The sequence below is a fragment of the Bicyclus anynana genome (assembly GCF_947172395.1).
Source record: "Bicyclus anynana chromosome Z unlocalized genomic scaffold, ilBicAnyn1.1 SUPER_Z_unloc_1, whole genome shotgun sequence".
Taxonomy (NCBI): Eukaryota; Metazoa; Arthropoda; class Insecta; order Lepidoptera; family Nymphalidae; genus Bicyclus; species Bicyclus anynana.
The window spans coordinates 69,567-94,003 of record NW_026441252.1 but is presented as its reverse complement, the minus strand read 5'-3'; the positions used below and the strand labels follow the sequence as shown (position 1 = coordinate 94,003).

Here is a 24,437-nt window from a genome sequence, read left to right as displayed (position 1 = left end):
ACACCCCTGACGGTAGTAGTCTGCTAATGTTTTAGCTGTAAGCGGTCACGTCAATGACAGTTTTAAATCAATGTCTATATTTATATATTTTTACGGTTCTATTTTAAAGATGTAAGCGACACGTCGTTGTATATTTTTGTATAACATTTTGTATTGTGCCGGAATGTTATAAAAGAATTACTCTGTGAATAGTTCCGAGTCTAAAGCGAACCTAAATACAGCTAGGATTACATGTAAAAATTACCAATGCAATGTTGCGATGGACATGTCGAAACTTTGTGGCGCGCCGACGCGTGCGAGCGCCCGCAGTGTGACGTCACACGACGGCCGTGCATCCAAACCCCGTCATCTCGCATGACAAGAGTCTTCACCATCTCCCGAGGTGTCACAGTTTGTCTTTGCCATTTCACATAAAGTAAGACATTGACTAAAGTTACGATCGGACACTTATCAGAAGGTGGTGAAGCGCCTCGTCTGGTGATGGTCACAAAGGGGATGGTCCAAAATTGTCTGGAGAACGGGTCCAGTCGTTGTACCCTAGCGGAAATAAAAGAAAATATTTTTTGATCATACAAATCTACGAATTTACTTTAATTCTTTCAAAATAATATTCATTATCTCCCAAGAAATGCAACACTATTAAGGGTGATAATTTCAATGTAGTAATCGATTTGACGTTTGCTGTCAATTGTCATGTCACAGTCGCTCTAAGGGCGCCATCTTAATGTAACTCAAAAACTTGGGTTTTAATTTATTTATTTCTTATTATTTAGTTTCATTCATTCACTTTAATAAATTTTAATAAGATCCTTGTATTTTTTAAATTTGAATGATACGGGTACAAGAGTGGGCCTGTAATGGAGCATCTCCTTTGCGAGCGAGCGGTTTGAGTGACGTTTCAGTCGGAGTATTGCTGTATGCATGTAAGCGGCGGCTGTGTTTGTAGTATTTGTTCCGGAAGTGGTCCGCCGCCACCGCTGCGACCATCATCACTTCGAATACACGATCACACTTACGCCTCACGGTGACGAAACCACAAGTTGCTAATTCACTACTCGGATAATATATTAGTGTGTAAATAATATAATATATGATATGTACACTGGATCACAACACTTTGTTACTTAAGTTTTACAACAATTTATTGTAAATAAATATTGAATACAAAATATATTATGAAGCTTCTAATTTTTGTTTTGTTTTGTTTGTCTGTCTTAACCGGCTGGTGAGATATTGTGATGCAGGCTTCGCAAACAGCTTCCGGTAGTGGTTGGACGTTCACTGCGCCAGCTGTTTGACTCGTGCGTACGCCTCTCTGTATGGGGAAGCCGATGCCATGTTCCCGTGAGATCACATAAAATATAGCCTATGACACTCGCACATAACGTGGCTTACGAGTGGTAAAAGAATTTTCAAAATCCGTTCATTAGACCCTGAGATTATCCCTACAAAACCATAAACGTTAGATATCAGTGTCGAGCACAGATTTAAGAGTTGGTACGGAATCGAAGATTATTAAAGATTTTAATTGGAAACTCGAGTAGGTTGATTAATAAAAACTTTATTATATATAAAAAGTTACAAATATCAGTTATATTTTCAAACAATTGTGTAAAACCATAATGTAAATTTGTTAAAACACTTAAATAAAATAAATAAAATCCCTACTCTTAATTACAAAAACAACAGTGGTAGTGTTGTAAGTATAAAAATACATTTAACACTCGGTAAGTATACATTTCGCGAAGCTGAAGTGGCAATGGGCAGGCCCCACAGCTCGAAGAGCCGCTGGACGTTGGGGTCCCCAAGTGCTGGAAACCCCCCGGCGGGCGGACCGAAGACATCCAGCGGATTGCAGGGACCGTTTTGTTTGGAAGTCGATTCAAAAGGACTGTCCAGCGGTGGGCGTCCAGCGGCTGATAATGATGACGATGACGTATTACATTTAACACAGCAAGACTAAAACAATAAAACTGGAGATTAACCGTCCGCCTCCGTACTCGTGGGCTGCAATGGTCTACGGCAGAGTACGGGGAGGTGTGGTCTCGCAGACCGCAATCAACTAAAAGTAAGTATCAGATACTTTTCACTCGTCTATATAAAACATTAACATAAGGTTACTTTTAATATTCGATTTTTTCATAAAAAAAGTTAACAAAACCTTTAATACTTAGACTTCTACTAACTACCAAACTAACTAGACACTCAGTTATACGTGTAAAAACAAATAGTAATCATCAATGAGCCGCACCCTACTCGTCCACTCACTATAAATACTAAATACAAAGAGACTCATTACATCTCACTTTGACACTTTTAAGACTTTGTTATATTTAAGAATGTCCTTAAAACGATATTTATAAATTCAATTTAAAATTATTGAGAAAGTACAAACGTTTTTCTTATCCTAATTAAAGTTCTATATAAAATTATGAAAACAATAGGTTCACGCGCGCGTGTATAAAACCAAAACACCAGAGCCACACTCGATGTGCACTGTTTACCAACAAATGAAGGCAGAAATCGCATGACATTACATAACTTATTTATTTTAAATTATGTATTTTCCATAAAATGTTATTCAAAATATATTAACTTCTTCTAAGCTCATTAACCAAAATTATTTTCATTAATTTACGAACAAGTTAATTATAATAACCTACTAGTAGGTGTAAAAAGACGAGAAATGTAAGTCGTTTGGCATTCGTTACTTCTTTGGACGTTTGTCGGTACTTTGCAATGTGAAACGTGTTACAGAATAGAGTTGTTCTCTGTAATGCGTTTTACATTATATACCTAACAGACTAGATAGAGAGGCGCTCGTATAAACTAATATTGTAAAGAAACTTTTGGATCGATTTCAAATGTCGTGTCAGCAATGGAAAGCCGCATCCGCGCTTCACACTCGCGTCCCCGAGCGACAGCGCCGCGTCAGTCGTCCCTGTCCTCGGGCGCGCACAGCAGCAGCTTCTGGCAGGCGCGCGTCGCCGCGTCTGCAACACACGCGACAGCGCATTGCGGCGTCGTCTGCTCCACTGCTATCGAGGGAGCTGGCAGATAGAAGCGGGCTCACCGAGAAGAGCTACAAGTGTGTTCCACCCATTCCTACGCGGTATCGTACCGGAACGCTAAATCGCTCGGCGGTTTGTCTCTGCCGGTAGAGTGGTGCCCGTACAGACCGGACCTGAGCCAGTTCAATATTCAGGTACCTATACACGTTCACCGCTGCACATACGCCCTCTGTGTGGACGTCCGGACGCTACGCCAGCGGCCGGCGCCCCCGCGACCCGCCCGATGTCTCGTCACGCGCGGCGTGCTCCCGGCGGAGACGAGTGACCTACAGTTTGCAGCTGGAGGTGCGCGGCGCTGCGGGTGGTCAAGAGTTATACAAATAAAAACGGAATTTGTTCTCAGACAACGGAGGGAAGGTTGAAAGCTGCCATTTCACAACCGCGACGGTCGATTGTACTTATTTGTTTGATATAAACAAATCACAAGTAGCAACAGCACGGCTCGCACCAAAAGGGATTTGCAGATCGCGTTACAGCAGACGTGCCGTACATCGCAACAATGGGCGGCGCGCGTGCGTCATGCGGCGTGCGTCATGCGGCGTGTCAAATTACGACCGCGGTAAAAATAGGTATAAACGTACTTATTGTTAACGTTTAAGGTAAGTTTTGAATAAAGTAAAATGAAACACGCGCTCCTCGCAGCCGCCTCGTGAGTCCCGCGCTATGCTATGCCATGCTATGCTATGCTATGTGGCCGCCCAGCACACGGCCCAGCACGGCGCCGGCTGCAGCGTCAGACACTCACCGGACGCGCGCCGCACGAGCGCGGGCTCGGCGGCGACGAGCAGGTAGTGGACGGGCACGCCGCACAGCGTGACGAGCGCGCCGCCAGCACGGCGCCGGTTGCAGCGTCAGACACTCACCGGACGCGCGCCTCACGAGCGCGGGCTCGGCGGCGACGAGCAGGTAGTAGACGGGCACGCCGCACAGCGTGATGAGCGCGCCGCCCAGCACGGCGGCCGGCTCGCTGGCCGCGGGCGCCAGCAGCAGCAGCGCGCTCAGCGACACGAACAGCGCCGGCATCCACAGCGGCACCTGCCGCAGACCACAGACAGATCATCGAGCCGGGGGCGACTCTGTCGGAACCCTCCCGGGGCATTCGGCATCCTGCGCGGCGCGTCCTCTACCACGTGCTGCCTGCGGACCTGGAGGTGATCCGTGCCGCAAGGCTCGATGAGGCGCGTCCGTGCCCAAGCGGGAGTGGAGCAGGCGAAGGCACAGAAAACACACGCAACTACAGAAGATTCACTCCGCAACGTCATCAGAATAAATAGCGACTCTCGCTACGACACAACACGGCGCAATTCAGTTCGAACAAAGTTATTAGCGAGCCGTTTTATTTACCTACAGCTCTTATCTTTATTAAATCTATTCAAACAACGTTTGGGTTGTCAAAATACTTAATACTATGTCTCCTCTCAGAACGAGAGGGGTTAGGCCAATAGTCCACCACGCTGGCCCAATGTGGATTGGCAGACTTCACACACGCAGAGAATTTAGATAATTCTCTGGTATGCAGGTTCCTCACGATGTTTTCCTTCACCGATTGAGACACGTGATATTTAATTTCTTAAAATGCACACAATACTTATTTATTGCATTTTATTATATTTTTAATTTGAAAACAATAATATTTAATATATATACTAATATTTATAGAGGAAAGAATTGATTATTTGTTTGTTCGTTTGTTTGCATTTAATATGCTCCAAAATTACTTAACCGATTTGAAAAATTTTTTCACTGTTTGGAAGCTAAATTCCCATAATTTGATCTCCTTATTCCTAAGAGAACGGAAACTACTCGGGTGCGTTCTGATGATAAAATATTAGAAGCACGTGGGACAAAAGCAGCCCTGCGGCGGGTTTAAATACATCACTTAGAACTGCCGTTGGACTACTTTTGTCCCACATGGAATCTATAACTATAATTCGATGTTCAATCATCATCATAAATACATAATAAATTCATCAGAGATTTAGCAGTACAGCACAGTATCACTATTCTTCGTTTACCCCTGCGAGTCTGTACAGTTCACTGCAAGCTCAACTCAATCGAGTTGGTTTGGGTCTAGCAAGGTACGGGTCATGTGGCGAGACCACCACCTAATTAATAATGTTGATTTTTTTACGTTTAATATTGGGGATGATGATGATGATGATGATGTTGATGAAAATGGAGATAACGGCGACGACTATGATGCTAATTGATAAATAGAGCTTTCTATAATTACTTCTTGTTTATTTTTTTGTTCGATGTTTATTTTTTCCTAACATAGCAAATTAAAATATTTTAATTATACTATAAAGTGTGCATTATTTGGATTTTTTTTATTTAAATTATTAAATATTTATTTCTGTAATAAATTTAGGTGAAATTTTCATAATATTTTTTATTTGATTTTTTAGTTTGGTTTGATGAAACAAACAGCAAAAAAAAGGTTTGTGACAACTGAAATTTCAAAAGTGACTGACAAATGGAACCAGAAATAGAAATGTCAGAATTCCGCCGAATTAATAAACAGACTACATAATATTATTAATACTTTATAATGCCGTCACATAGAGCACAATCTTTACTTATTATTTACTATACTATTGTGCTTGTCCCACCCAGCAAAACAAAATCACTATACAATACAAATAGGCGTTAAAACATCCTACCTACCTATACTATAACCAGCTTATATTATTAGGTATATTAATAACTTCATAAACGAGAATCGGTTGGGAGGTAGCTAGGTACCTAACTATACCTGATATATGATAATATTACAATTTATATTCTAACTACGTACTTGAACATTAATAACATACCTAACATAAACAAGATAATCGAAGTAATTATTCTTCCGTAGATATTATTTAAGTACCTACTTAAAATATATATATTTTTATTACCTTCCTACATCCTTTGGAAGTTTGAAAACCGCGAGTCTCCGATCCTTATTGTTATTTAGACAGCCAAATGCACAACAATATTTTTTTCCCATTTTTTTTTTGCTTAATAATATTACGAACGACGAACGATAACGAATGGGCGATTCACGTCGCGCAGCGTGTGCAAAAGCGTCCGATCCGAGCGGCGACATTCGCCTGTTTACGTCACCCCGGGTGACGGGACCGTGTACCTGTACGTTTGCGCTAGAACACGGAGTGCGCCAGGCGAAGGCGAGAATTCGGGGCAGAGGTGAACGAGATGTGGCATAACCGGTTGCGAGGCCGTGAATGAATCCAGGTAGCCTGGATACATAGTCTAGAGGTCATTGAAGAGGGCCCCCAGAAAATCAGGAGTAACGGGGGTCCATAGCGGACCCCGGGACTGACTGAAGCCTAGTATGTAGCCCTAATGAGACCACAGCTTTAGGTGGTGAGGGTGTACTTACGCTTACTCTAGTGTACTCACGGCCGGGAACAACTAACTACACTAAAACAACGAAGAACACTATCACGATACAGCACAACGCACAACGGCGGTCGAGCGAGAACACACCCATCCACCCAGATCGGGGCACTGAAGCAACCGTACTGGACGGCTGCCTCGAGCGGATCGGGCCCGCGCGCGCACTCACCGTGATGGGCCTGGCGAGGGCGGGCCCGCGCGCGCACTCACCCCGATGGGCCTGGCAAGGGCGGGCCCGCGCGCGCACTCACCCTGATGGGCCTGGCGAGGTCGGGCCGCTTGTGGCGCAGCCACAGCACGGCGCTGCAGCTCAGCGTGGTGAAGAAGGCCTCCACCACCGTGCAGTACGTGATGAGCGTCGTCAGGTTGTCCGGGATCAGCATCAGCAGCGACATCAGCATCTGAACACGAGCGGGCCGCGCTTGTTGTCAGCTGTACAATCTATACTTGAGACTGAACTGAGCAGGTCCAAATCTGTACATTGAACATTTTGAGAAATTTTTTGTTGCAAAAATAAGATCGTAAGGGGGTGAAATAGGGGTTGAAAGTTTACATCGATTTTTGCACGGACGAAGTCGCGGGCGTCCGCTTGTATACTATGATACTGAGGTGAGCAGGTACCAGGAAGACGAGCGACGGCAGCGGCGACAGGCGGCCCACGTGCACGTGCGCCAGCAGCGCCGGCAGGTGGCCGTTGCGCGCGCCGGCGAAGCTCATGCGCGACGACGTCATGACGTGCACGGACAGCCCGCCCAGCACCGCCAGCGCCACCAGCGCCGGCATGGCCCAGCGCAGCGCGCCCAGCGCCGCCGCCGCGAAGTCCAGCGCGATGGCGTCGCTGGCGCGCACGCGCGCGGGGCCCAGCACGGCCAGGTAGGCGGCGTTGGTCAGCACGTACGCGCCCGTCACCAGCGGCAGCGACACGTAGATGGCGCGCGGCAGGTTCACGAACGGCTCCCGCAGCTCCTCCGTCATGAAGTTCAGGTAGCTCCTGCACGGACGGAGCGGGTCAACGGTGTTCTGTTGGAGGTCGAGTGACCGCACCCGTATCGGACGATTCGATGAGACGAGTGCCAACTCACCAGCCCGAGTAAGAAAATATTCCCGAATAGAAGGCGACCGACCAGTCGCTGAGCGACGTCCTGGTGCCGGCCCAGCCGTCTTCGAAATGTTCTACGCCCCCTGAAACAACAAAAATTAACATTTAGCGCAATCTACTTCACCACAAAGTTACCTCAAATTCCCATTAAGTTGAAAATTTAGATGAAAGTTATAGACATCGTTTCATTAAAATTGTGAAATGTGTGACGATTGGGTTAAATATGTGTGCAAATAACTTTACACAAACTCATTGGTTAACATGACATCGATGAGGACTTTACACAAACTCATTGGTTAACATGACATCGATGAGGACTTTACACAAACTCATTGGTTAACATGACATCGATGAGGACTTTACACAAACTCATTGGTTAACATGACATCGATGAGGACTTTACACAAACTCATTGGTTAACATGACATCGATGAGGACTTTACACAAACTCATTGGTTAACATGACATCGATGAGGACTTTACACAAACTCATTGGGTTTGATGGGATAGTTTAAGAGATTCATTCACACATACAAACATATTCTTCCCCTATAAAATATTAGTCACTAGCTGCGCCCCCTGAAAAATAACTATAATATGTACCCACTCGTAATTCAATTTTTCCTGGATAATTATTATGTATCTACATTCTACATTCCTAATTTCCGAAAATTATCGGAAATTACGAATGTAGAATGTAGAGATTTTTCGCAAATCTCGGCAATGCATAGATTTTACCCTAGTCCTAGTATAAGTAGCCTATGTATTAGTGGAGGGTATTAGCTATCTTCAGTTTACGTTTCAGCCAATCGGCATTGTAGTTGCGACGTTAAAGACTAACAAACATCCATACACACTTTCCTGTTTATAATTATTAGTAGGATAAATTAATATCGCATTACATAATTATTAAACAAAATACTATTGACTTTACATTAAAGTACATTGCAAGCTTCAACGTACCATTGTAATATTTTCTACATGATGATCACTAGCCAAGCAGTGATCTATTAACTCAAGGCGTACCTATCATAAAGGTTTTTGTTTCTCAGATATTATTTTTTTCTTTCATGTAGTAACGACTGAAATCAACACCATTAATAGGGGAGTCAAAGAATACATAAAACAAGCTTATCCAGGAAGGAAGGAATCGTTGATAGTGCCGTGGCGATACAAACGACCGGCGCTTCAATGTCGTCGATTGATTTGATGTTTATTTCAATAGGTCAATAATAAAGACCAAAATAGTGAATAGGCCAGCAGGTGAAGTCACCAACAAGTCTCCCAGTGCCCTTTACGCAACGAAGAGATTGTGACTACCCAACGAAGGGATTGTGACTACCCAACGAAGGGATTGTGACTACGCAACGAAGAGATTGTGAGTACCCAACGAAGGGATTGTGACTACGCAACGAAGGGATTGTGACTACCCAACGAAGGGATTGCTACGCAACGAAGAGATTGTGACTACCCAACGAAGGGATTGTGACTACGCAACGAAGGGATTGTGACTACCCAACGGAGGGATTGTGACTACCCAACGAAGGGATTGTGACTACGCAACGAAGAGATTGTGACTACCCAACGAAGGGATTGTGACTACACAACGAAGAGATTGTGACTACCCAACGAAGGGATTGTGACTACCCAACGGAGGGATTGTGACTACCCAACGAAGGGATTGTGACTACGCAACGAAGAGATTGTGACTACCCAACGAAGGGATTGTGACTACACAACGAAGAGATTGTGACTACCCAACGAAGGGATTGTGACTACGCAACGAAGGGATTGTGACTACCCAACGTAGGGATTGAGAGTGCGACCAAGTACCTACAAGAGGTTCTCGTTGTGATAATCATAAACCATAATAATCATCTAACTGTCTCGTTGAACCATTGGTTAACCTACGAGTGTACGGCTAAGGTCCCGAAGTCCCGAGTTCACATCTCAGCGTGAGCTACGAGTAACATAATATTGAGCTTTTCTTTCTCAGTAGTTTCTTCTCAGAATATTGGACTGTTATGATTGTTATCATTAAAATCTGATAGTCGATAAGTCAAAGCCAAAACATCGTCGAACGCAGACACGTAAACGGAGTGTCACGGGTTCGATGCCCGTTTACATTATATGATTTCTGATCGAAATGCTAAAGTAAGACCCATCGGCTGCAGTCAGCGAACGTCATTCAATACGGGGTTCTCGCGCGAGCCACGTTCAAACAGAAATTATTGATTTAGTAAAATATAAGCGGAGTCCGTGGCGAACAATTTGTAGACTCAATATTCCATAGACAAGCGATTCCTGATTTAGCCTAATGTATGCACCGGAGTGGTGCGCGGCGCCTGCAGTCCTCGAGCACTCCTCGGCGGAGCGAGCGGCGCCCGGCGAGTGCGCGCAGTGCGTCGGCAGAGCTGCCAGAGGCCGACACGTGTCGAGGGACTACTTTGTATTGCCGTATCGGTTTGTTGTTTACTTCTATTAATAACGTGCACCCGGCGTGCCACCGCTACAATGTATGGGTATCGGTGAGGGGTCAGACCTGCCTTTTCCGCGGGTCAAACAAACAACGATAACGAATCTATCCGAGTGTTGAAAATTGCGTAAATTGTAATCATTTAGAAACTGTGATTTAGTTTGAGCAGATTTAAGATAACAACTGTACGATTCTGGTCAACTTCGAGACTAAAATTTTTAGATAGCTACTTTTTTTGTAACGGTGGCTCGGACTGTCGAGGATACAAACCCTCAATTGTCCAACTGTAAAGCGTACTTTTTATATCCTCGGCATGATAAGAAAAACGTGTCCCAAACTCAGACCAAATCGGTCTGAGGCCCCAACTCCCGAGCCACCGGTCACTGGGTACTGTAGTGAGTCCTTTAGAAAAATATTTTAAGGATCAAACTTGATAATGGCTATGTAGCTCAGTGCTTCAGTGTGGACTTATCCTATGGGGTAACTCCACTGAGTCCAAAAAAGCATTCATTTATTTATTTATTTATTTATTTATATACATAACAAGTGCCCAGAGAAACATTACAGTTTCCCAATTCGTTTCTCGAGCAATCAGGAATAATAATTACTACAATAAATCTTAAATTACAAAATGAATATTAAGCAAAAAAAAATAAATTAAAAATAATAAATTCAAATTCAAACAAATTAAAAATTAAATATACAAATTAAATAAACAAATAAAAATAAAATAATACATTCAAATTCAATCAAATTAAAAATTAAGAATAAATTAATATTAACCAATTCAAATACATAAAAATTAAACAATTCAAATAAATTAATAATAATAGTCAACAATTAAAATACACAAAACAAAAAAAAATAATAATAATAATAATAACAATCAAAATTAACTATTCAAATAACAAAATTAAAAATGACATATACGTAAAAACTATTCTAATAACAATTTAATTTTATTTACAATCTGATAGACAGGAGTGTAAAAAATGTCAATCTCTAAATGTTTACTAGTGAGATCATTGAGCAGGCGCAGCGCTTGAGCCAGCGGCGCATGCTGGCTTACTTTAGTTCTGCCACACGGTACCGCAAATAACTGGCGACGTCGGCAACTTATATACTTGTCGGGAACATGCAAGTCTATCGACCCTAATATGACAGGATTACTTTTTTCGCCTCTAATTAAATGTATTATGTACTGTAGCAGTGCTACTTTACGTCGCAACTCAAGCTTATTGTACCCTGTCATACCCAGAAGGAAGACGCTTGGATAAATAGTAGGATAACCCACTGAGTACCCATATTGTTTTCTTATAAAGCCAACGAATGAACTTTTTTTGAATTTTTTCTATCATATCAATATATTTGCACTCAAACGGACTCCATATGATGGCATTACATTCAAGTTTACTCCGCACATACGCAATTATACAGAGTCTTTATTATAGCAATCGAATTAAAATGCTGTGATTGCCGGAGTACAAACCCAAGAGTTTTATAGGCTTTACCACAAATATCATGTATGTGACTGCGAAATGATAAGTCTTCGGACATACTTGTCCCTAAATCCCTAATAGCAGTCACACGCAAAATATTTGTGTCACCTAACTTGTAATTTCCAATAATTGGTGCCACCTTTCGACTAAACGTAATTACTGCGCATTTATTGATATTAAAATACAATTTATTTCGATTACACCATTGCAACACATTGTCTATGTCGTCTTGGAGAAATTGAACATCGGAAGCGCGTTCCACCTTAAGAAAGACTTTTAAATCGTCTGCGAATAGTAGACACCTAGCGCGGGTTATCACATTGGGTAGATCGTTGATCAATATTAAAAACTCCAACGGGCCTAGGTTACTTCCTTGACTCACACCAGAATGAGTGAAATATGGTTCCGAGCAATGTCCTTCATACTGTACGTACTGTCTCCGATTTCTCAAGTAGCTGGAAAAGAATTCAAGTAATGACGGTGTAAATCCAACCGACGCACATTTACTAAGAAGCACGTCATTATCAACTGCGTCAAACGCTTTTTGAAAATCAAAGTAAGTTGCGTCAACCTGTGAACTACCATCCACAGCTCCAGTCACATAAGTCCAGAAAGACAATAAATTAGTACAAGTTGAGCGACCTGCACGGAACCCATGTTGTGCATCAGCAAGTTGATACTCAAACTGCCTCCTAATTCGACTCTCCAATATCGATTCAAATAACTTTCCGAATACTGACAGTACTGCAATAGGTCTAAAGTTATTGACTTCGACACTGTTGGTTTTTTTGGGAACAGGCACTACTCTAGATGTTTTCCAAATGTCTGGATAGAAAGAATTTCCAAAACAGACATCGAAAATGTAATGCAATGGGAACAACAATGCACTTCTACAATCCCTTACTAGATATGGCGGAATGGCATCCGGGCCAGCAGAAAATTTCGGCTTTAATTTATTTAACGCCATTTTCACATCACCAATATGAATAAAATCTATGTGTATACGTTCACTACCCCCACCGCTTGCTTTTACTGCCTCTTCTACGCACAGGCGCGGAGGTGTCTGCGCATAGACAGATTTAAAATATTTCGCAAATAGTTCCGCACACTGTTCCTGTGGCACCAATTCTCCCTCATGTACAATCTTATGGTTACGTCTCCTCGCACGTTTCGATGCCATATAGTTCCAGAACATATTTGGCTGACTTTTTATGTTCCGCTCCATGTTACACCTATATAGTTCAAAATCTTCCCTAATATTCGATTTGACTAAAGATCGGTACTCAGCAAATAATTGTCGATAGTACAGATCTTTAGTGGCTTTCAGTAACTTATGATATTGCGCCTTCAACTTTATGTTTCGCTTAGTGTTGAAAGAATACCAATCGGGATATATATATCTCGATTCCCCATATCGACATTGTTTGAAAGGTACACAATCAACAAAACAGGATTCAAAAATTGAATAAAACATTTCAATTGAGTCTCTAAAATGTCATACAAAGGTGACCAATCAACATTACCCAAGCGCTCATAGAGTAACTTAAAATTCGCTCTTTTAAAATTCCATTCCGTTTTCAAGCTTGATGGAAAACCATTATTAAGCGTACAATCCGGTGCGCAGTCAAAACTAATCTCAAGCGGAGGATGGTATGATATGGCATCGGGTGGAAGTAGTGACTCTTCAGCCCTTTGCACTAGCACCTGGCTCAATGATCCACCAATAAGTACAAGATCCAAAAGTTGTCCGCTGACATTATATATGTCATTAACTTGCTCAAGTTTACAAAAAGTTAATACAAATTCAAACTGAGACTTAGCATTAAAGGAAGAAGAGTTAAAATTAAAATCACCACATATTAATATGTTTTTCTCGCTATAATGGGAGCCAATTTTTTCTATACACTCGTAAACCATTAAATAATTCCCGTCAGTAGATTTCGGAGGTATATAAGTAACCATTAATACACATATTAATGTCTTTCCGCAATAAAGACCGCCACAAATCACCTCACTGTTCAAGGAATCATCCCACGGTACACTCATAGCCGAAGAAGGTGTGTCCGGACAATAACAGGAGCATCATGTTTAGATTCTTGCCGCTATTTGTAAATGTACTCACTTTGCCACTGCCATGCCTATATATTTTGAACATATACCTCTTTGTTAAAAAACACAGTGACCTCTTCTTTAATGCAGGTGACGTAAATTAAATACCAAATAGAAATAAGGATAGATTAATATTAAACTACAAGCCCAATGCGGCATTTTTCCACAAAAATTCATTTGTTCCTAATTTATTTTATTTTATTTTATTTGCATGCCAGAGATGGTCGATGATACATTGTATAATATTTTTTATCTATTTAGCAAATAAAGAATTTTATTCTCGATTCTTGAAAGGACATGATATCTCACGACCTCTTTAAAACGTCGTATAGTTGGGCAGTAGAGGGTCCCACTGAAGCCGCAGTGCAAGCCGCTCTCACTCGTATGATGGAAGAAGCACGAGCTGACAAACCTTCAGCTTTTACAAAATGAGAAGGGCTTCGACTTGTAAATGTATACTTTTCAGGGAAGAATTCGAGGGCTATATTTCAACCGAGACTCGTATATTGATACTGTATTTATTAAAATACATACTGTCAGTATGAATTTTTACTGATATATTGCAGTTTAAGACAAAGTCAAGCCGCCTGACAGCTTTCATCGAAACCGCTACAACAAGTCCGCGATAGCATATACAATTATACATATATGTATATTTGAAGATAGCTTACTTTTTAAATTATTAAAAATGTTCACTTACAATGAAACAGATTTTCTAGCGGACGAAGACGTAAATATTTAAGCGCGAAAATAATATATATTTAAGGAGTTCAACCCGTGATAGCCCAGTGGAAATGACCTCTGCCTCCGATTCCGGAGGGTGTGGGTTCGAATCCGGTCCGGGGCATGCACCTCCAACTTTTCAGTTGTGTGCATTTTAAGAAATTAAATATCACGTGTCTCAATCGGTGAAGAAAAACATCGTGAGGAAACCTGCATACCAGAGAATTATCTCAATTCTCTGCGTGTGTGAAGTCTGCCAATCCGCATTGGGCCAGCGTGGTGGACTATTGGCCTAATCCCTCTCATTCTGAGAGGAGACTCGAGCTCAGCAGTGAGCCGAATATGGGTTGATGACGAAGGAGTTCAGTGATGAGACAAGTGTAGGCATCTATACCAATATTACAGAAAGGTAAAGTTTCTGAGATCGTGGGGGTTATCTCTGGATCTACTGAAGCGTTTTTAAAATTGTTTTACTAATAGAAAGCCACGTTATCTGTGAGCGTCGTAGGCTATATTTTTCCCCGTATTCCCAAGCGAACGAGAAGACGCGGGTGAAACCGCGGGCGTCTGTTAGTAATATCGTTAGTAAAGTAATAGCATAAAGTCAGGGGTTCAAAACGGAAAAGTTTGTAAACAGCGACTGAAAGCAAACAGCTGAGGTTAGCACAGTGATTACAAAGTGTCGGTGTCGGGTCAGGCTAAACGTGTCGCGCCGAGAGCGTGTAAGATTACACAAGTGCTCCTTGGACCGGAGCTGCGTCAGCGGGCTGCTGGCCGGCGTGCGGCGCGGGCGGCGGCGCGGGCGCAGCACTAGCCGCCGCGCGCGACTGCACTTTATGTGCCTATGTTTGTACGCATGAGTCTCCGTAGCGCCTAAACTATTCATCCGGTTTTGATAAGGTATCTTGTTGCCCAATGCCCGGCTAACATATGCTTGATGTAAACCCACTTCAACAATAGCAAAAGTTCATTTTCCGTAGTCGGGTTAGATTTCTTCATCTTTTAGTAAACTAGAAGTTGTTGACAATTTTTTATGTCGTTCAACTTCATAAACTATAATTTTTAGGGAGATCTTTATACGACGAAAATGATTACAACAATGAGACGTCATTTCTATAGAAAAAGTTTATATAAACGCGTTGATCTTATACTTTGTCTAGCGGCAGGTCTCCGTATTATTCGTCTGAGACCGGCGCAGAGCGTTCAGTTGACAGTCGACAAGCAGTCGACGGACGGCGTTCGGCTGGCCTATTCACTGTTTGGCATTATCAACCTATTAAAACAGTCTTTCCCAAAGTGGGCGATAACGCCCCCTTGTGGGCGCTGCAAGTCTCAAGGGGGGCGGTAAGAGATCCAGAAAGAAAAAGGGGTACGTTGTGTAGAGGCGGGGGGCGATTTGTAATTTTATTTAGCTAGGAGACCTCTTAAACCACGACTGCAAGAGCTCTCGACTCTCAGCAACAACTTGTGAACATGAACTAATATGAATTAAAAGATTGCTCAAACTCGATTCTATATTTTTCTTCGCATAGTTCATATATCTGTCATATTTTATTGAATATAGAAAAAATGAAAATCATGTCAATCGGTCGCTCCGTTTCGTAATGAAAGTAGACACAAATAAAAAGGCAACAGACACACTTTCGCATTTTAATAGTTATCAGTACTCGTAGATATCTATCATGTTTTAACAAGTTTTTATTAAATAACCCGAATTGTGCATTCCTGTATCAGTCGGATGATTCATTGCATACTTGTTCAGACTTGTTGAGTACGATTGAGCGTCGAATGAGATTAACGAGTTTATGCATGTTTGTTTTATTCCTGTCGGTGCGTGCTGCTTAAGCATTTCTATATAAACAATGTAAAATTTATTTTATTTTCATTTGTGGTCTCGCGCGCAATAGATGAGCACTACTTACGCCTCCTCTACACTACTCGCGAAGTTGAACGTATTTCTCGAAGTAAAACAATGTCGGAAGTAAAAAAGAAGAGACGGCAATACTGTGCGGAATATATTAAATTCGAATTTATTGAAAATCCCACAAACCCATCGTCGCCTTTGTGTCTTCTATGTCTAAAAACATTTTCGAATGAAGCAATGAAGCCTTCGAGGCTGCAAGATCATTTGAATAAAATGCATCCAGATAAGAAAGACAAGAATGTAGCATATTTTCAAGACCTAGAGAAGAAGCATAATACACAGCCAAGTGTAGCAAAACTATTTTCGGCGGCTGCTAAGCAAGATGACGACGGACTTCGAGCTTCGTACAATATCTCTTTGTTAATTGCTCAAAAAGGCAAACCACATAACATCGGAGAAGAGTTAATATTGCCAGCAATAAATGAAGTAATAACTACTGTGCTTCATAAACCGGCCGCAGATATTATCCGAAAAATTCCTTTGAGTAATAATTCTGTGCAAAGACGAATTGATGAAATGGCTGAAAACATTGAAGAATCATTGTGCGATCACCTGAGGACAAGTTAATTCTCAATTCAGCTCAATGAGTCCACTTTTCCAACTAATGAAGCATTGTTGTTGTCTTACGTGAGGTTTATTAAAGATGAGAAAATATGTGAAGAACTATTATTTGCTAGAAATTTAGAGACCGATACAAAAGGTGAAACTATATTCAATACATTGGAAAAGTTTTGAGATGAGAAAGAGATTCCTTTGAAAAATATTATTTCAGTTGATACGGATCACGCTCCGGCTATGACAGGGTGCCATAAAGGCTTCATAGCGTACTTAAAAAATAAAATTCCAGATGTCCTTGGTGTACATTGCGTTATTCATAGACAACATTTAGTTGCTAGAAACTTAAGTGAAAAACTATTTCAATCACTGCAATATGTCATCAAAGCAGTCAATAAAATCCGCAACAGCTCTTTGAATGATAGATTATTTCATCAGCTTTGTGTTACTAATGACGAGGATTTCAACCGTTTGTTGTTTCATACTGAAGTTCGTTAGCTATCAAGAGGCAATTGTCTGACTCGATTTTACAACCTGTTTGACTCTGTTATAGAGTTCTTGGAAACTAAAGATACAGAATTGCACTACAAGCTCATACCATCAAAAAATGATATAGCTTACATGACAGACCTGTATAAATTGTTCAACGACATGAATCTCCAACTGCAAGGCGATAAACTAAATTTAATTAAAACAAAAAACGTCGTTGCTGCTTTCGCAGCCAAACTGCTTCTACACAAAAAGAATCTGGGCAGACGTGAGTTTCACAATTTTCCAAATTTATCAGTATCATGCAGTAACGACGAATTGTTTGCCTACTGCCAACATTTGGAAAACCTCCACATTGATTTCACCAAACGATACCAGGACATTTTGAACTTGGAAATACCAGACTGGGTGTTGGATCCGTTTTCAAATGTCAACACAGCAATGTCACCTCAGCTGGAAGAAGAACTTATAGAATTGACAACAAACGAGGAAATAAAAATAAAGTTCAAAAATGGTTACCAAGAATTTTGGCTACAAAAACCGATCCCGCAATTGTACCCTGGATTGTGGTCAATCGTTCAACGATTCTTGATAGCATTCCCATCGTCATATTTGTGTGAACGTGGATTTAGTGCTGTGACAACACTGCTTACTAAAAAGCGAAATCGTTTGCTTGTTACCGAACGTGGCGACTTGCGACTGTTCTTGAGTAAATTGGAATCCTTCACATTAGTTTTTATATAAGGATTTATTATTTTAGTTATATTTTTAATAAAAGATACTCTGTTTTAATACTATAAAGTTGCGTTTCAATAATCATTCTTATTGGCAGGTGGAGCCCAAGAGTTAACTTGAGACCTTAAGCGCCGTTGTATGTTACCTACTGCATCCGTTAATATACATATATAGGTCACAATAATTAATTAATTCAATTTGAAGTTAAAGTGGTTTTTAAATAGGTGAAAAAATGGGGGCGCTAAAAAAATATTTATTCTCAAAGTGGGCAGTAGACAAAGTTTGGAAACCATTGTATTAAAATAAACATCAAATCAATTGACAAAATGTCATTTACCTAATTGTGTGATGACATTTTTATATCGAGTCTCAATTTCGTATGTCAACTAGCACACGTCAAAGATGGTGAATAAGCCTTCTGGTGTTTAGCACCGACGGAATATTCTTAAAGAAACAAACCTACAGTTCAGTAACAGTAGCCCCGCGTACCTGCGGCCACCCACGCGAGCCCGCCGCCGACGACGGCGAGCAGCGCGGCCAGCTTCGTGAACATGAACACGTTCTGCGCGCGCGTCGTCAGCCGCACGTCGTAGGCGTTCACGAACGTCAGCAGGCCTGCAACCGACCGAGCGATCAGCACTCGCAGCACTCACAGGCGACGGTCAACGAACTCGGCCCTCGCGAGAGTAGGCGTGAACGAGATCTCATTCCTCTTCTTCGTCGCTACACTCTCGACGAACCGGTCGCGGCTCTCAGTCCGCGGGCGGTGCCCGCTTTACGTTTCGTCGCCCTTCCTCTCGAGAGGGCTGTTTTAGTGCATTTGTGGAGCGAACCATTGCGAGCGGTTTTGATTTGGTCCAACCCATTGGTGATCTTATACAAACATTAAATTATGAGCGAATATGTAAGATAAAATATGGCCTATGACACTCGCAAATAATGTGGCTTTCTATGGGTAAAAGAATTTTCAAAATTATAACATCTTACAACTCACTAACTTTACAGACACTACAGATATAGACTAGCGGAACCCCCAATTCGTCCGAATAGTTCCCATTATCGTGGGAATAAAGGGATAACATATAGCATATGTTACTCGCTGATAATGTAGTGTCCTAGTGGTGTAATAAATTTGTAAAAAAAATAAACTAAAAATGGATTCCCATTAATATATTACCCCTAGTTTAGATATACATACAAAGTAATCAACAAATTAATAACGAATTGATAAATATAAACAAGTGCATTACTCACATATGGTTGCAGCTGCAATGAGCTTCCTGCATACAGGATCTATTGAGCAGTTGGGAAATATCGGTTGCAGAATATTGTTTGCAAAAGTTAATGCCATAATCGCATTCGTGCTCGGCCTGGAAAACAAATATTCTAATTATTTCCATCACGTCAGTGTGATTGACAGGAGAGGAGACACGAAGCGCAGGGCGCGCTGCACAGAGAGATCATGTCTCATCCACCGACTGTCACTGTTGGATGTTCATGATGATGACCTGTCCACAGTTCTACACATCACTAGAGGCACCACTCACATACTAATCAATAGCCTGTGCATATCTAAAATGTTGTTCTACATATAAAGTAACTTGTTAACCTAATGACCAACTTTGTTCACACGAAATTCTGATGATCACAATGAAGAACACAAAAATGTATCAAAAACAAAATAATCTATACATACATTTCAAAAGGTCTGATAGGTTCAGTAGTTGTAATGCGACAGTGCTACAAACACAAACACACAAACTTTCGACTTTATAATATTACTTTGATATTTCATTTTATTCATATTTTTAATTGTTGGCAAAACATATTCTAACATTTTTCTCAATAAAATTATTAAACAATGAAAAAAAAGTTTAAAATCGAAATGAAAATTTAAAACAACATAAATGTCAATACCTATGTACTTACACAAAGACCAAGTTAGCATCCCAAAGGTAGAGAAAAGCTGGCAGCGGACCATACGCTTCATTGATGTAGTGGTAATCCCCTCCGCTTTGTGCTAGCGTTGTGCCTGCAAGCATTCCAACACACAACATGTTAACCTGCCGCTCCATCTGTGACTTGTGTAGGTGCGTTTGCTGCACAGCTGAGGCTGCCTGCACTGAGACAGCCCATACCTGTTGATACCCAAGCTAACTGATAGGCTGCCTGTATGGCTATCAATTCAGACCCTTTCAGTATTCAAATTGGTATTTCTCTGTACCAAGCGAAGAATCTTGCGGCCACTTAGTGAGTCCATGGATTGCTAAGACATTTGTCTCTCTACGTCCAGTAAGCCCTATTCAATCCTAGATTCTGCACCTAATTGGACTTTATTAATGGATGAAAACCATTATAAAATCCCAGCAGATGATGCTATTTCGGGATCTAAACCAGACATTTTCCTTTTTTCCAAACAACCCAATAAATTGATTGTCAATTCCTTAGTCCTAAATCCATTATTGAGTTTTTCTCTCTGCCACACCATGGACCCAGCACCCGCATGGTGAATCCGTGTATTGCTAAGATATTCATCATTTCTCCCTTCCCCCCTTGGTAAGACTTTACAAGTTTTGTTTTGATAGTATCGACTTTATTTCACTGCTCATCATGCAATCAGACCAAGCTGTCTGGACTGTGCTAATGAAATATTATGAAGAACGCACAAAGTAAAACACAAAGTTAGTGTGTAAACTATACAACTTGGGCTATTTCTACAATCAACTCATGACAGCAACCGTGTTTGGAGATTAGTATAGCATATCATTTACGTACCCAGTTCCGCATAGGAGAGGGCTCCAAGAGTCGCCAGGACTCCGCACATAGCCCACACCACTAGAGCACCCCACACAGACCCGGTTTTCTCTACTACTTCCTTGGGTGATATAAAAATACCACTACCGAATATTATTCCCAATATGATTGCCACTCCTTCCAAAAGTCCTAGTTGTTTTCTCATTTTAACTCTTTCCTCAACCATTTTAATATGTTATTTTTTATTTTTTCAGATATTTGTGTGTGAAAGTAAAAATAGTACTCTATTTATATTTTATTCGACATGACATTTGGCATAGAGTAGACCCTCGAGAGTCGAGAGCTTAGATACATAGATAATAAAAAAATAAAAAATAAATAAATAAAATAAAATTCATTTATTTCAGGCATACACTCATATTAGGAAAGATATAAAACAAAAATAAAATTAAGAAGTCGAAATACTATTGTTAAAATGTCAGAATAATATGAAATGTCAGTAGAAAAGCAGTATGGTCAATATTATTAAAGTCTGTCAGGTTAAGTTACAATTTCCGTATCGGCATGGGCACTGTAATATGTCTGTCACAGCAGTGACGGACATAAATACAGTCGAGCCTTGCCGCGATAGCTCTAAGAATGCTGTTGGAACTGCCCCTCACCCTGCGGACCATCGTCACGTCTCTTTTTCTTATAACAGTGTTAAAACAGTCTATTCGCGCGTCCGCGAATATGCCCGATGCACTACAGAATCGAGGCAGCCCCAACAACATCCTAAAAGCATTATTATATAAGACACGGAGGTCGCTATACTTTTTCTTTTTATAGTTAGCCCACAGGCTGCACGTGTAGAGGGATGTACAGTAAGCTTTAAAAAGTGTAACTTTAACCTCTGCTGAGCAACGCGCAAACCTGCGAGCTATCATGTTAGCTCTTATAGATAGAGACCTCCGCTCCCTCTCGATATCGGCATCATCCCTGAGGTCGCTGGTAATCACATGCCCTAGGTATTTAAACTGGCTCACTATACTCAAAGGAACATGAGAAAGTAACACTGGTGGCACATTCCGATGACATGTTCCACCAACCGCCTCAAAGACCATGCACTTGCTCTTCGCGACATTATATTTTAAGCCATGACGACAAGCATACTCTTCACACGTCAGCATGAGCGTCCTTAGTCCACAAATCGACGCACTCAGCAGCACCATGTCGTCTGCGTAACTCAGGTTGTTAATACAAATTCCATCAACATGGCAGCCGACATGTAGGCTGCTGAGCGTGACGATCAACTCGTTCATGTACAAGTTGAATAGAGTAGTTGAAGATATTCCGCCTTGTCTGACGCCGCACTCAAGCTGATACGAATCCGACATTGTTCCCGCCCATCGAACATTATTAGACTGGTGGGCATACCAGTACTGGAAAATGTTGAGCAATTCCTGAGGTGTTCCTGTACATTTAAGCTTTTTCCAAAGCAGGTCATACGCCACCAGATCAAACGCTTTAGATAGATCTAGGAAGCACGCAAACACAGGGGTCTTGCGGCTTGTGTAGTATTTCACGGTTTGCTTAAGAGACAGTATTGCACTTTCTGTAGACAATTGAGGACGAAAACCGAACTGGTTATCGTGCAGTGTTACATGTTTATTTAACTGTATATTAAGCAAACCGTCAAAAATCTTTGCCGTAACAGTGGCAAGGGAAATTGGTCTGTAGTTATTTTTGTCTGCCAGATCTCCGGTTTTGTTTTTGACTACAGGTACTACCACTGTTTTCATAAGATCATCCGGTAAATAGCAATGACTCACGCACAGTGAAAAGAACACCGCCAAAACCCTAGAAATATGAGGCCCAGCGTATTGAAGGTGCTCAATGCTGAGTCCGTCATGGCCCGGAGACTTGCCCCTACCAATTTGCTTTATGATGTTACTAACGTCTTTCGCTCGGAAATACATCTCTACCTTTTGACCATTCACACCAGCACTAAGCACCTCCGACGCCGGCCCTAAAGAAGATTTTACAATAAAATGGCTCCTAAAGATATTCGCAATGCCTTTGGGATCCATCACACCATCGATGCTCACTGGGAGGCCAGGCCGTATATTTGCCTTACGTGTTTCTTTCCAAAAACCACGGAAATCACCTTTACTGTGTTTTTCCGCCAGAGCGTCCATTCTTATCTGCTCCTGATGATTTTGGCACCATTTTAGACGGGATTTAAATGCTCTTCTGCTTTCACACATTTCGTGATATATGAGGCCAGATTTAGGCTTACCACACATCACCCATTCCATGAAACTAGACCTGGCCACCCTATGCACATCGCTGATATGTTTGTTCCATCCCACCATGCGTGGGCCACGCCCCCCCGTCCTCGCACTACCACGACTCACCACCGCAGCGTTCTTCAAAGCACAAACAATGTCGGAATAAATTTTATCAAGAACACGCCTGTCGTCATGGCTATTACAAAAACAATCAGCACAGTCAATACATTCAGGAGGGAAGTCAATCAATTTTAACCTTCTATTGCACTCTTTGGTAAACATAACCACCTGTTCCTTACTTCTTTCTCCCCATATTATTTTATTTTTAATATTATTCGTTTCAGGTGAAACCCTTGTCGGAGTTAATAAACTTAAATTACAGTCAATAACAAGTGGAAAATGATCCGACCATCGTGTATCATATTTTACATTTACATTAATAATAGATTGCTCAGCCGAGCAAGTTGCTATACAATGGTCCAACCAGCTGGTCGTCCCGTGAGCGTCACTTACATAAGTAAACGTGTCAGAGTCCAACCCTAGTATATTTACGTCAGAACATGACCACTGCTGCTCGTTACAAAATGACATTAGCTCATTGTAAAACAACTTACCCGGATCAGCATTATAATCGCCCAGCATAAACACAGTTTCGATTTTACACTCGTCAATTATAGCACTTAGAGTACCTAAACAATTCACAAATTCGACAAGGTTATCAGGCTCATTAGTAGGCATGTAAACACTCATCACAACTATCTGCCTATCTCCTACGTTAATTTTAATTGCACAGATACGCGGATTATATAAGATCAAACGAACTTAGTGAAGTTCGATCATTATTATATGAGTCGCTTTATTCGAAGATACAATATTAACTAGGTAGTTACTTTTATCCGATAGGCATAATTCGCACTTTAGAGAATCGATTTTCAATCGATACAACTCCTTTTTTTTTTTTTTACACTGGCCACTCTAGCGAGCCGCCACTTGCCAACTCATTCTTTTTAGAGTTATTCGTAAATAAATAAATAAAAATTTTTCATTTTGGTTGTGGGTGGGTGGGTACTTTGTATCTTCGAATAAAGCGACTCATATAATAATGATCGAACTTCACTAAGTTCGTTTGATCTTATATTATATGTTCGTCGCTTTATTCTTCAGATACAATATTAACTAGGTAGATGTTCAGAGAAGAAGATGTTTTCAGATAAAACATTCAGTTATTGAAATGAAAAATCTTCTATTTATTTACCACTAGGACGAAAAACATTCGCGATTACTAAGCGAATATTATTTATTATTTTTTTTATTTATTTATTAAGTTTGCT

General features: G+C 41.2%; 2 protein-coding genes across 4 annotated transcripts in view; one reads left to right on the top strand and one right to left on the bottom strand.

Annotated features, from left to right (window-relative positions):
* Positions 1–1,911: 1,911 nt before the first annotated feature.
* On the bottom strand, positions 1,912–21,167 carry LOC128199774 (Y+L amino acid transporter 2-like). 3 transcript variants are annotated; one of them, XM_052890945.1, is made up of 9 exons: positions 20,858–21,166; positions 20,012–20,114; positions 19,337–19,452; positions 18,572–18,697; positions 7,556–7,655; positions 7,095–7,464; positions 6,725–6,874; positions 3,935–4,106; positions 1,912–2,993 (listed from the first exon to the last, which is right to left on the bottom strand). In XM_052890945.1, exons 1-9 carry the CDS (start codon positions 21,060–21,062, stop codon positions 2,932–2,934), a joined length of 1,404 nt encoding a protein of 467 aa, XP_052746905.1. In that variant the 5' UTR covers positions 21,063–21,166; the 3' UTR covers positions 1,912–2,931. The 3 variants fall into 3 exon arrangements, with proteins under 3 accessions (XP_052746905.1, XP_052746904.1, XP_052746906.1); XM_052890944.1 differs by lacking the exon at positions 1,912–2,993 and having other exon boundaries at positions 3,033–4,106; positions 20,858–21,167; XM_052890946.1 differs by lacking the exon at positions 1,912–2,993 and having other exon boundaries at positions 3,970–4,106; positions 6,643–6,874.
* Positions 9,761–24,437, top strand: part of LOC128199775 (uncharacterized) — a 66,821-nt gene continuing 52,144 nt past the window's right edge. The window contains exon 1 of the mRNA XM_052890947.1: positions 9,761–10,035. Coding sequence (XP_052746907.1) covers positions 9,894–10,035 — 142 coding nt within the window. The 5' untranslated portion in view covers positions 9,761–9,893. The remainder of the gene's footprint in view (positions 10,036–24,437) is intronic.